Below are 14,449 nucleotides of genomic sequence, written 5' to 3'. Positions count from 1 at the left end.
AAATTTGCCAAACCAAAAGTTGAAGCTTTCAAAAAATTTAAACGCGCTTCTTCCCTTCCAACGGGTTTCCCAAACACACCCCCCAATAGTATGAAGTAATATATTTTTACTAAGAACCTGAGAAGAACAAAGTATAATTCCTTCTATCTTTCCAACTCTTGATTACCCCTTAGAGTATGGTCTAATTTTCAAACTCTAACTTGTTACCATTATTATAATGAACTGTGAATGACATGAGAAACTCATTTCTTCATTCATTCAATCCCCTTGACCAAGGTTTTATTCATCTGAGTCATTATAATCATAGAGTTCAAACTCTTTATCAAGGGTTGACGAATTCCTTATTGACTAATCATTAATTCTACAAGTATTTAAATCATACCCAATATCCATTCAACTAGCACCCTAGGGTATTAGGTGTCCGGAATTAAAGTATAATAAATACATTGTTAATTATTATGACAGTCGTAGGTCAAAGAAAACTCTATCACCCTGTTCATCTTGAGAATATCCTATTGACAAATATGAAGTAATTATAACCATTAAGAATTCTCAAAGTAAGTCAGTTCAATGGTCATATCTCTATATGCACTATATATATATATATATATATATATATATATATATCTATTAATTTTCATCTAATGAAGACTATTATATATATATTGATCTTTCTAAATTATTAATGTCCTTTTTTAATAATCTATTGACTAAGAACAATTTAGATTAAATTATAAAAGATTTATCTCTCAATATTATAATCACTATCACAATGATAAATTTTTAAATTTAATTAAGAATCTTATTATATTAACATTTTAATATAATAACAATAATAAATTATTTGACACATGATTGATTGGCTTGTGGCCATACTATTTATTTTCAACAAAATATATATATATGTAAAACTAATGACACGTGTTTTCTTTATATATATAACCAATGACGCCTAACCCCTCTTATTCATTAATCATCATCATCAACATCTCATTTTCTCTCATTAACCGGAGCCAGAAAGAAAGAAAGAAAGAAAGAAAGAAAGAAAGAAAGAAAGATTGTAGGTGAGAGAGAGAAACCGTGAAACCTCCGAATTTTCGACTTCGATTTTTTGAGATCTCTAACTCCAATAAAAAAATTTAATTCGATCAAAGTGTTTGTGTCTTCCTCCTCTTCACATTGACATCATTGACGGTGAAGTTACTCCCCTTCCCTTGAAGTTCGGCCCTTTGATGTTTTTGGCGGAGGAATCGATTTCTGACGTTTTCTTCTTCAGCAGCTCGGTCAAAAAGCTTCTCCGGAGTTTCGAGTATTTTGATTTCGTACGGATATAGGGTTTCAATAAATTCTCACCGATTAAATTTATTTTGGATAAGTGAATGGTTGTTATGATTGATTATTGATGGAGTTAGGTTGACTTTATATTGAATTATATTGATATATTGTTATATGTGATTAAGCTTGTGATTCGGTCATGTTTGTGCTGCCCAAACTGTGATAATGAGGCTGATTTGGAGCTGTCATTGCGTTAGTTTTTGAATAAAATAGGTGAGGTTCAATCGCCGATGAATTAAATTATAAGTTACTAAGAATCGGTAATTGAAAAACTCGAGAACAGATTAAAATACAAGTAATATTTTAAAAGAAAAAGGTTAAGGGTTTCGGTTTTGGTATTAGAGGAAGATTAGTAATTAAATTTTATTTTTGAAGGGTAACATTGTATTTGTATATAAAAAATCAAGGTAAAATTTGTAATTATGTAAGTTTTCGGGTATTTTGGATAATAAATAAAGTACATGGGTAAAAATGAATATTTTATAAGAGTTCACGGTTATTTCTAGAAATATGAAATTAAATTAGTAATTTTTTAAATATAAAATTAAAATTAGTAATTTTATAAAATATTGGGTTAAAAAGTAAAATATTTAAAAGTTTAAAGAATAAAACGTTAATAAGTAGGTTTTGATATAAAATAATAATGTATTATTAATACTAGCATTATTTGTATCAATATAATATATTAATATTTTTTTAAAAGATATTATTTTATTTATGATATACTAAAAGGGTAAGTAGAAAACTGTCCTAAAAACTTTAGAAAGACAAATCTAAATTAAGCATCCTTGATTCTCTTTCCATAAGACACTTAGGGAAAGGTGAGAGAATAATGCGAAGATAATTTATATTATGGAATGATAAGAGAGAAAAGAAAGAAAGAAAGAACGAAAAGAAAATGAGATAAGCAGAGATATGGTGGTAAGTCCACCGAAATTTGCTCTCCAGAAATACATCGGCCAATCTAGGGGATGGTTGCACCTGTAAGACAGAGGTTGCGTACAGAGGTTATGTTTGCATACATCGACTCAAGAGAGTCGCACCTATAAGACAGATGTTGCTTACAGAGGTTATGGCACTAGAAGCTAAACTCAGACAAAGGTTGCTGAGTTAAGTCGTAATATAATTTAATAAATAACAGAGAATAAAAGAATTAAAAGAATAAAAGAAACTAAAGAACCTCTGCCACATGAGAGTAGAGAATATAAGAGAAAGAAATGTATTAATTAAAGGAATCTCTGCCACGGGAGAGCAGAAAATAAAAATTAAAAAATCCAACGAATCTCTGTCACAGGAGAGCAGAGCACAGAAAAGAAAAGAATGTATTAACTGAAAGGATCTCTGCCACAGGAGAGCAGAGGACAAAGATAAAGAAAAAGCTTTAAAAGACTGTCTGCCACAGAAGAGCAGATACGACCTTATTTAGGCTTAGTGCCAAATGTATAGTGGGGATGTCCACACATTGTGAACTATTTTCCAAATGTAAGAATATTACAAAATGTTTAAAAGTCACACTGTATACGACCTGGGCATAAAACTTATATGCACACTGTTTGCATTTGGGTAATGTCGGGAGCGGATAGGCAACCGACACATGAGCTCATGGCCTGCATAGGATAGACATACATCATACTTGTTTGCGCATACTTCTCTGTGATATGTATTTCTGTGATTGTGGGTGTGTGTGCTTCTTGACTTGTAAGTTTTTCTGTATCTCTAGTTTGTTAAAGTTATTTGTATTATGAGGTTTGTTGCTATTGGCCATCTATTGAAGATCGTAAGTATTCTATTGTGGAATTCCTGTATAAGAAATAATAAAATGAATATAGCTATACACCCCAACCCTACTAAGAACTCCCCAGTTCTTACCCCATATTTCCACCTCTTTCAGCTACAGGTGCGAAGGTTTAGTGCGAAGCTACAGGAGCATAGAAGATTATGTTTATGAGTTGAGTTGTTAGAATTTATTTTTCCCCTTCTCGTTTATTCTTTTGGTTTTTAGTGGGGTAGGACTTGTAATTGAGGTTCTTTGAATAAGTCTATATAAATAATGCTATGTGAATATATATATATTTTTATGATTAAATGTTTAAAGTACAGACTTATCGTTTTCTAAAATAAAACTTCGGTTCGTATTCACGAAAGCTCAATATTAAATAAATATAGTATAAAATCAGAGAAAATGAGGTAGGTAACGCCTGAACTTTTAATGCAATCATGAGGTGTTAAAAGTTAGGGTGTTACACAGTAAGTCCTTTTCTCTATTAATTGTTGAAAACATATTGTTGCTGAATTGATTACTGAGACTAATATGATATGGGTATAGGGGTGGCAGCCAGGGTTCTTGCCAAACATTAACATCATCTCCTGATCCTAAACTCCATTAATCTTTTTTCTACCACTTTTTTACTCTCTAAGAGACTTTGCTAGCCCCAAGAAGGGTTAATCCCTTTGTCTGCAGTCAAAGAAGATTTATATCTAGAAGACTTATCCTTTAACATTTTGCTAAGTAGTGCATTAGGACAGTCAATCTCCAAAATTATTTTTTAAGCAGAGCCAAATTTTGTGTACACATGTTTTCGAAACCCAATTTTTCTTTTTTTTTAGGTTTTGTCATTTTGTCTCAACTAATCCATGATATTCTCTTTTCAGTGTCTCTCTGATTTCATCAAAATTGTGTTAAAATTCTATGAATCTCATCTAAAAGTAAATTAAATAGCTTAAAACAGGATAGAATATATACATAAATTACTTCTCTAACAGCTTAATTATGATATGTCTTCCACCTGACAATAAATTTCTCTTTTTAAAATTGTACCTTCTTTTATACTTTGTCTTTGATAGTTTCAAAAGTAACTTTTTTTTTTTTTTTAATCTTTGTACCGTTGATAGGAGATCTAAGTATTTATCTTGGCCCTCTAACTTGTACTATTTGATTAGAGCATTTTATATTTGATCAAATGAAATAGCAAAATGCCAAGGTTAACTTCAAAGAAGGCATATATTGATTATTGAGCATAGAATAACGTTTGTGGAACACCAAAAGATATATACTTTCGGAAGAGTTTCAAATGTATCGGAAATACCGGTGTTTCAGTTGTTTTAACCGTTGATCTAAATTATAAAAAATATATATAATATATATTAATTGAAATCAACGGTTAAAACAATTGGAACACTGGTGTTCTCGGTATACTTGAAATTTTTTCTATACTTTCACCGAATTTTTTTTCCCCCTATTATATCAGGTACTTTTCACATATTAAAAAATTATTATAATCTTAACCACATTTTTTAAGTATAACCAAAATTGTATAACTACGATAATTATTATAAAAATAGGCCCCATGAATTATATATATGGTAAATTTTAGTTTGACTATGTAAATATTGTTAAATATTATTTTAATTAAAGTCATTTTTTATATTTTAATAATATTTTTTTAAGCAATACTATTTAAAAACTGTTGTTTAACAATTAAAAAAAAATATTACTTTAATTTTAGTAATATTTTTTAAAAAACATTATAATTATCATAGTTACAGTAATATATTAGTGTCATTTACATTCAACAATTTGTTCTGTAGTTATAGGTGTAAGTTTAATTTATCCGTCTTCCACGATTTAGAAAAGGATTTTTTATGCATAAAATAGAGTTGAAGAACACTTCAATCCATGATCAAGACAATTATTAGAAGATTATATATATAACAGGTGTGGAGGCTATTAGAAGATTATATATATATAACAGGTGTGGGAGGCTAAATTAAGAGGGATAGTTTAAAAATTTTGATTAATTTTTTAGTGTTTCAATAATTTTGTCAATTAGAATCCGTCTTTCATTGGTATGTCATTTTTGTTTTTTTCGTTAAAAAAAATTATCACCACTTAAATCTTTCATGATTAGAAATAAAATATAACATGTTCTAAAAATATTATTGGAACATGTATTAAACAAATCCGTAAATGTACAAGTATTACTCTTCCTTCAATCTTCAAATTGCTTCCATCAATTTCTGGTCCCATTTAGAAAATGGCTCAATTATGAATTTTGTGGACATAGCTCACTGCAAAAGCTTGTCAGTAAGTTGTTTTGCATTTACATTCACTACACACAAGCGCATGTTGTAATTTATACATGTTCCCATAAAAACAAATGGATGGGGGAGCTCACACAAATACACACACACATTGTATAATTCTCTTCCATTGTGAAAGTCATTACCGTTATCCTTAAAAGTTGTAATCATCATTCTACTAAAGTAACAATTAAAGTTACTACAATTTTATGATTTATATAGCATACCTATGGAAAATAAACTGATACATGGCCTATAGTAAAAAAGGGCATATCTAAATCAGAAGCCCTAACTAAACTAAAATTTCAACCATTTATCAAAAATTCTTGCCTATCTCAATTTTTTTCATTATTTTAATTGTGTTGTGCAGAATTGAGTCAATAATTCCAGCTACCTGAAATCACAAAAAGAGTACAATGAACAATACATTCTATTAAAGAAAACCAATAGGAGACAGCATAAGAATAAGAGCAAACCCCTAATATCATATCCCTGACCAAATCTTGTCCCTAACAAAACACATGGGACAAAATAGTCTCAAAATTTTAAAGCGACATTCATCCTTTACCATTTTCTTATCAGATGAATTTGTCATTCACCATAAAGAATGACTAAGTGAAAACTTTGTCATCCGTGGCTTTGCTCAAGGATAAGATTGGGGTTTATACTCTAAGAACAAAACCAGAGTACTGAAATAAAAGCAAATACAAACCGTGAAAACTCCCCCAATAATTGCGCAAACATTAGTAATAAAATGTGAAAAGGACCTCTGGCTTTCGGTTATCAAGACCTGCACACGGAAATCAAAATGATAAAACCAAGATAAATTACCATAAATAGTGCAAATTCATTCAAATTCATAACCTCCATGTACAGACCTGCATGGGGGACAGCTCAAGATGGAACTTCGCAACAGGAATGTCTACACTGTGAGCCAGACTGCTATGCGCTGTGTATTCGTACTCCTCAATTAATTTATAACCTTTTCTAGTTATTACCTCTGTTTTAACTATCTGAATATAATGCTCTATCTGCAGACATAAATATCCGATGAATGAATTAAATTTTTGTTCCAATAAATCTCCAAATGTCATATACTAATAATTCGGTTATTATCAGAAATTAAAAGAAATAAACAAGATCAGGAGTCTTCAAATGATAATTTGTGTTAAGAATAATACACATGACTTGATATATTTAGTAATTGATTAGTATTGCATCAAAAATGATATGTGTGAGTGCATTAGAAGAATAGTAGTTATATCTTACTCCTTATAATCGATATTGTAGAAGTCATAACTACTTATCTATAAATTGAGTTCAATATCACTCAAATATTGAACTTAAGAACTAAATCCAGTTTTTTCACCTTCCTCACTCCTCTGTTCTTCCACAAATTCAACAACATAATAAAATTATACCATATTCCAGGACTTGTACGGCCCCTTTCTGCTCACTCCTCTATTTTTCTATAAATTCAATAAATCTTCCATGACCCGTACTGTCCCCTTCTGCTGTTAAGTTCCGACTAAAAATTGGAAATCCATCTATTCAAGAAAAAATGATAATAAAAAAATGCAAATCCATTACTGAGTATGATTCAATTTTGGCCATCAAACCCATTTTATATTTGTCCATTTACTTGTGAATCACTCCTACTTTGTTATCTAAGGTAGATTAGAATCGCTTATATAAAAAAATAAACTTACAGTAACATTTGCTTCTGAAACACGAGGATTGATGAATGATCTACCATTCAGCCTGTCATGGCTGCTACCTATGTAAGGTATCAACCGCTTCACATCGCTCATGGCCCTAGGTGTCAATTTTCTTCCGAAAGAAAGATGGTTTATGACATGTGACATGTTCATTTGAGAAGCATCAAAGGAATGCGACTCTGATCTAGCTGAGACAATCAAGAATCCGGGAACCTGAGGAGTGCATGACAGTTTGTGATAATAATAAACTTAAAAGCTAGGGAAAATAGAGCACACATCACTTTTTTTTTTTTTTTTGGCAACTTTAAATTAGCAAGAAAAAGAAATGATCAAAAGGAACCAACGATCAAGGTTGATTACAACCGTGCAATGTAAATGCATCTTAATTCCTGGTTGCATACCTTTTTCACACGTACATATCCCTCAATTCTACATCCACCAGCTGATGGTGCAGGTCTTTTCTCTGCTACATTGGATTTATCCTCCAATGCTAGCTTCTGAGATTCTTTTGGGAGAGATTCTACTAAACTTTCCATCATCTGCAACGGAGAAAACTCATATCAATCTGTTGCATTCTCCAACAGTGAAGTGTTGTTTTAATTACATATGAACCTAAGTGACCAATCTACTTTTAAGTTAAATTTACCCAAATTATGCTAATTCAAAATAGATAGGGTGTGATTGAACCTTGACTAGGCTTTCTGTATCACGATCTCCATAATAGGACTCGTGTTCATGATGTCCATGGTCACTTCTGAAATTGGGAAAGCATTCAACAAACTAGATTAATCAGAACATCCAAATATTTAGAAAACCATTCACAGGCCAGACTGCCAGAGTGATAATGTTCAGGATGCATTCCTATGTTAGAAATCCTCAAATATCCGCTATTTCGGAACCATAACATTATTGTGTAGCCGAATTTAGCAAAATATGGTGAGCCTCAATTCGCTATTGATAACTTGTATAAGATATTATTACTAATGAATTGGATGCAAATATGATTTCCCTTTAAAATATCTAGCTGACCCAAAGCAAACATGACAGTGTCATATACCACAAATGGTTTCTGTGAACTGCTTTAAGATTGCAAGTTTGCAACCATTTCATCAGTGAGTTATAAATCAACTTATTCGTCTGTTTTCAGAAAATTATTTCATAATAGTCGAACATTTTCCAAGATATTTAGTCATTTCCCTTCCTACTTTTTCCAATACACCACATTATTTGCATCCTTATATTCTGCTACTCTGAATCCATATTTATACAAGGATATGAACTACATTAAAAAAGGCCGCACACAAAGCGTGCAATATAGTTTGTCTAACCTAATACAACCATTGTTCCAAGGCCCCCCTTTGATATGAACTATAGCATTGTAGGGGAAAAATTTAATGTATGTAGTAGTATATATATATAATAAAATAAAATAAAATAAAAAAAGAAGAAAAAGGATCATATATATTAGTTTTACCCAGAAAGGAAAGGCAAATAAATATCAGAATGCAGACCTATTATTGTGAGGTTTGCAAAAGAAAAACCAGCCACATAAATGCAGTTAGATTGTCTTAATAATCATGAGTATTATTAAGACATACACAGAACCAAATAGAAAGAAAAGGGCTGATTCAGGATGATCACACTCCTTGATATTATTGAATTATGAAAGAAAACTGCAGAAAAACAAGACAGTATAGAGGTGCTTGGCTGAGATTTGAAGAGCCAGCCTCTCTCCTAAGCCTTCCTATTCTCTCTTCTTAATTCCTACCTCTCTCTCACTCACTCTGTTACTAATAATAATACCCCCTACACCCACAACCAATTCAGTTAGGATCACTCCCCTGACATTCTTTCATGCTTCTCCCACTACTAGTGCCAGGTGGCATGTTAATTACAAGAATATCCCCATTTTTATTATTCCTCTTTTTACCCTCTACATTCCTCTTCCTGCTGTAATGGAAAGGTAATGGCAGAATCTTTCCTCTCTTAGTCTTAGAAGCTTCTACTCTCACCCCTGCAGCCATATTTGGGTAGGTAACACTATGATATGTACAAGCATATGTATATATATGAATATTAATGCAATTTAGGTGGCACTTAATGGAACAGCTGCTGCAGGCAGTAGCATATCTCTCATATTTTCTTTTTTCTTGTTTAACCCCCTTGTTTCTGGTTAGAGGGCAGGGTGTTGGTCGACCATTGGTTTTAATCAATACAGTTATAATTGTTACCTGAGGTCAGTTCCTTTCCGAAAGATGCGAATAGATGGATAACCCTGTATGTGATTCCTGGAAATTGATATTGATAATGAGATATGAGATGCTTATGAACGCCAAAAGCACAGAAGGAAAAAATTATAAAATAGTGAGAAGAAAAATAAAAAAAGAAACTATCGGAAAGAAAGCAAAATAAATTACAATAAGTACTTTCATCCTCAATAGTCAATGTAGCAAGTATTTTCATATTTGGACTATGGGGATGCATATCTATAAACCTACTTCATGAAATCCATCCTATTCATAAAAATGCAGATATGGAACAAGATAGAATAATTTGCTAATGAACTCGCAAGAAGCTCAATGCTTCAATTTAGTTCTTTCTAGTATAGCATGGCCCAAACATTATTTCCCTTTATTTCCAACAAAATAAACAAAAGCCCATCATCAAGCATCAGGCATCAGCATCATCAGGTGTTATCTCAGCACCTCGTTCTGAAGAAAAATTACAAATCATCGTCTCTAGTCAATATGTGATTGTCCATGATGCAAATCAATGACAATTCAACAAAACTTCACACTGATTGCTGACTGCCAAACATAACCCTCCACTCATCGCACTTCTTTTTTCAAAATTTGTTTGTTGAATCGGTAGACCAGATCTGCATCGTGCTGCACCAGATCGGAGCAGAGATGGAGGCGGCGCTGGAGATGGAATCCGGACCCCCTTTCTTTTTTAATATTTAAACGACAGAGTTTTGGGGGGTTTTCTAAAGACTGGCTGGTTTCCGGTTCGGTTCAACCAGCCAGTCCTAAGACGGTTTAGCGGTTCACGGGCAGTTCTCAAAAAGACAGTTTTGGCTTATCAACCGAACCGCATAGTCAAACGGTTCCCGGTCTGACCGGCCAGTTCGGGTCCGATTTTTAGGACATTGTTACTTACAGAACGTAAAAGCTAAATAACTTCAAGAAAGAAATAGCATCTTATGCAAAATCATAAACCAAAATAAAAATATCAATAGTACCTCCTGCATAAATCACCTTCTCGAGTGCAATCTACCTTTGTTACAAGAATGCGTCCATCCATTTCGGGATCATACCTATATAAAAAGTAATCACACACATGGGACATTGAAGAGAAGTGATGGATACAATAACTGCACCAACTTCACAAATTAAAGGTGGCAGTAGATGTTCAAGTGTGTAATTACAAGAAATGAGAGAAACAGAGCAACAATTATAGTACCTCTCTTTCATTATTTTAGCTGCCTTCTCCCATGAAGGTTTCTGAAAGAAAATAAAAAGAAATATAACAAATTAATACTAAGATTTTAACCATTACCATCTTTCATTAAAGAGACGAAATATTTTGTCATTTCTTGCCTTGTTTCTAATAAATTGGTCAATAATCTTTCAAGGACAGAATATATTCAAGTATTAGCACCCTTTGAATAACATTAGTTTTCTGCATAATATATTTTCCTTACTACTATAGTGTAACTGATAGAAAAGATGCACTTAGCACTTGAATTAGCCTTTGCCACTACTACTTTTCAATTAAGAAACAGTACAACATTGTTGAAAAAGAATCAGAAAAATAATCAATATAGGAAACAACAAAGAAATCAGGCACTAATCTTATTTCTTAATTAAAGAATCAGACTAAATATTACCAAACGCTGACACCAGGAACACCAAGGAGCATAAAAATTTACAATGGTAAGCGGAAACCTGCAAAATGTTCATTAAAATATGGGGTGAACAATGCATAATTACCATGAAATATACAAGAAAGGAAGGAGAAAAGAATTATCAATCATGTATCGGTCCACTTACTGATGAACATATTTATCAAAATTTTGTTCTGTGAGTGCAAAAGAACCTTCAACGTATTCTTCATCTACTTCATCATCATGCCTAACAGCATTTGCAACGGGTCCTGAATGAAACTCAGCACCAGTGGGCCTTAAACTTGAATCAATAGAAAATTTCCGAACCGTTTTTGTTATATTGAGCCTGTTCTGAAAATTAAAGGTACGAAGTTAAGAACGTGTACTCAAACAGTTCAGACAAAAGGTAAAGCATCATAGGATAGGCATGTATGAAAGTGAATAAGAAATATAGAATCTATATGATAGGGACCAAATATTTGATGATTTGAGGTAGAGACATTGCAGAGCAAGAGAGATGCTCATTTGGTAGAGCATATTTTTGTTGTTTACCAAGGTAAATTAATGGAAATGGCATGACAGATATGTTGATATTATTATTGTTCTGACAGTCTAAATAAACATAACAAATTTGCCTTCATTAAGCTCAAAGCATGAAGTAAAAGAAGCATTTCACTACTTAAAACCAAGTGAGAGAAAACTTTAAACCAGGAGCATTTTTTCCATAAAAAGTAGAGAATAGAATCTTACTGTTCCCAGCACGTCTTTCACATCAACTGATGCAAACTCACATGAGAGCGCAGGAAAACTGCAAGAAGATAAGTGAAGCCATCAGACAGCAATGTTGGAGAGTGAGAGAGGAGGGTATTTACATAGCCATGAAATTAACTTAAAATGCTAGGTAGAATATTATCAGCAGCAACAATTGGTAAACAGGTTGGGAAGGAATGGAAATTCTTAGACAAAGTAATAAGGTATGAGAGATAAAGGTGCATTGCTTTCGTAATGGTTATTGACTTCATATAACATTCACAAACAAACATGACACATCAAATATCAATATTGGCTGCCGGACCTTTAAGTCTCATCTAGTTAGATCCCTAACCCACTTCTAGTTCAACAATTATCTGATAAGCATAGACAGTTTCATTTTATCAAAAAGTGTTCCAAAACCCAGTTCTGAAATGAGCATGAAAGGTATGTGAAGAGTGTATTTTATTCACATAATAAGCACTGTGCTTTAAATTACTAACCTATATTGTTTCTTTAAAAGAATTTCTTGCTTTCAAGAAGTTATTTTCTTTGGTGAATTAACCAAGAGTTTAGAAACAATTTATCGACCCCCCCCCCCCGGGGGACAACTGATAATTAGCTAATACTAGTAAAAATAGTTCGGATATATCCATCCATCAACTTTTAGAAACATCATATATGATCAAAGATAGAAAACAACTATATAAGCTTCTACCTGATATTGAAATCTATACGTAAAAAGTCTCCATCAGAACTCTGGTCAACAATCACTGATGTAGAGGTGCTTACAGTCAAATAATTATTTAGTTCCTGAAACAAGGTTGTAAGATAAAATCAAAAATGAAACTTTACTTCTAATTCTATTTTGAAACGTAACAAAAGATATCACAATAAACAACCAAGAAGTCATAAACCACTTACCATTCCAAATAAAAAGATCATGGAGAAAGCTGCTATTATGGATAATCCCGCCCCTGATAGTGACGCCTCAGTCAAATCTCGTGGGATTTTCCTGTTGACAGAAGACAACAGCAAGTAGATAATTATACAGGGACAAAAATGGAACATATGCAACTTGCAAACTACGAATAAAAAATCCAAGCAACTTAGAACAACTACTCCACATGGATCCTTTATAGTTTTATACCGTGACCCCAAGCATGTACACTTCAAGATGCAAAGCTTTGCTTAGGCATATGATATCAGATATTCATTCATGCCAAACCCAGCAGCAACAACAGCAACAAATATCTATTCCCACTAGGTAGAGTTTGATAGATGGACCAAACAGAGCCTTTGTGTTATGTCATTAACCAAGTCTAGTCTAGAGTGACCAGGTAATCCTGAATCTATTTTAATTATTCCAATTACTGTATGTCTAGATTGGGATGGGGTGTTAAAATGGATCTCAGATTTTCATGAATAAGCTCCATGTGCAATTTTAAGTTTAGTATAAAACATCAAACTTATCCATTAAAATTTCCATCCAATTTTCACCCTTCAATCAAACATCCTCTTATCCTTATTTTTTTTCTTGGTATTCCTACAACTCTACATAATGGGCTATCCTTCATAACATCAACTCTCCTAGCTTCTAGCATGTGATTCATGTCAAACATGACTGGAAAATAAATAAATACATAAACAAAACATTTCAAATCCTTATAAGGCATTTCAAAACTTTTGGTGCTTGCAATGTTCTCTTCATGCTCAAGCTGTGTTTCATTGACTCGGGTAATGAAGAAGTGAAAATGTTCGCTGTGCAAAAAGTCACTGATTAAACACTGGTAACCAAAAACTCAAAACCATTTTCCTATATTCTAATTCTAACTCTACTATGATTCGAAAATGGTACAATTCCGTATTTATACTCTCACTAATACCCAGCTACAAAAGTATTACTATCGTATCAAATCATGCACTTGAAGAGCTCAACATTAATCAGTAAATGGCACAGTACCCAAAGATCTTGCAGAAGAATGCACATTTGGTGGATGATTTCACACTACAAATACCCTAAGAACAAAATTCCGAACTCGGAAAAGGAGAAAAGAGTGAGAGATTGTTGTGACCTGTAAAAATCGACGGATTTGAGTTTGCTGGCAGAAATCATGGCTCCGACGAAATGGGATGAGAGAGAGAGAGAGAGAATAGCTGATTATAGATCGAAGCAGTTCCTTCTTCTTCTTCTACTTCCTTCTTCTTCTTCTTAGCACTTTCTTTCTTCTTAATATCTCTCTGTCTCTCTCTCACCCCTTCAGCTCTATTTTAATTTCTATGACGGTAAGAGGAAAATATTGGAATATTGAATTTCGATTTAATTTTTTTTTTTAATGTTGAAGGATAATTGTTTAGAGAGTAATAAATTTTCGGGTTTATAATTAATACATTATTAAATGTAAATGCACGGTAAGTTTGACTAAAAGAATTCGCTAACAAGTGAATAAATTTTAAAAATACCATTAAAACAAACATTCTGATAAAGTTGTTAAAAAATAATTTTTTATTAATATTAGCCAACATTTTAAGTTAATATTTTATTTTTTAAAAATATTATTTATATATCAAAATTAATCATTAAAATTTATCACCATATATTTATATAAATAGTCAAACTTATGATTTTATGTTCTATTTCACTCTCGTGCTCTATTTTACTTTTAATGAGAGTTTTTTT

At 32.3% G+C, this 14,449-nt stretch overlaps 1 protein-coding gene across 1 annotated transcript; it reads right to left on the bottom strand.

Moving 5' to 3' along the window:
- Positions 1–5,527: 5,527 nt before the first annotated feature.
- On the bottom strand, positions 5,528–14,125 carry LOC112737802 (protein disulfide-isomerase 5-4). The gene is made up of 15 exons (XM_025787915.3): positions 13,845–14,125; positions 12,694–12,784; positions 12,488–12,582; positions 11,770–11,827; positions 11,186–11,370; positions 11,023–11,080; positions 10,596–10,636; positions 10,375–10,449; positions 9,365–9,421; positions 7,821–7,887; positions 7,535–7,672; positions 7,125–7,346; positions 6,294–6,446; positions 6,128–6,205; positions 5,528–5,809 (listed from the first exon to the last, which is right to left on the bottom strand). The coding sequence occupies exons 1-15, from the start codon at positions 13,883–13,885 to the stop codon at positions 5,732–5,734; spliced, it is 1,437 nt and encodes a 478-aa protein (XP_025643700.1). The 5' UTR covers positions 13,886–14,125; the 3' UTR covers positions 5,528–5,731.
- Between the last annotated feature and the right edge of the window lie 324 nt (positions 14,126–14,449).

The sequence above is a fragment of the Arachis hypogaea genome, chromosome 13, assembly GCF_003086295.3.
Source record: "Arachis hypogaea cultivar Tifrunner chromosome 13, arahy.Tifrunner.gnm2.J5K5, whole genome shotgun sequence".
NCBI classification, from domain to species: domain Eukaryota; kingdom Viridiplantae; phylum Streptophyta; class Magnoliopsida; order Fabales; family Fabaceae; genus Arachis; species Arachis hypogaea.
The sequence above is the reverse complement of the archived record's forward strand: the minus strand, read 5'-3'. Positions and strand labels throughout refer to the sequence as shown.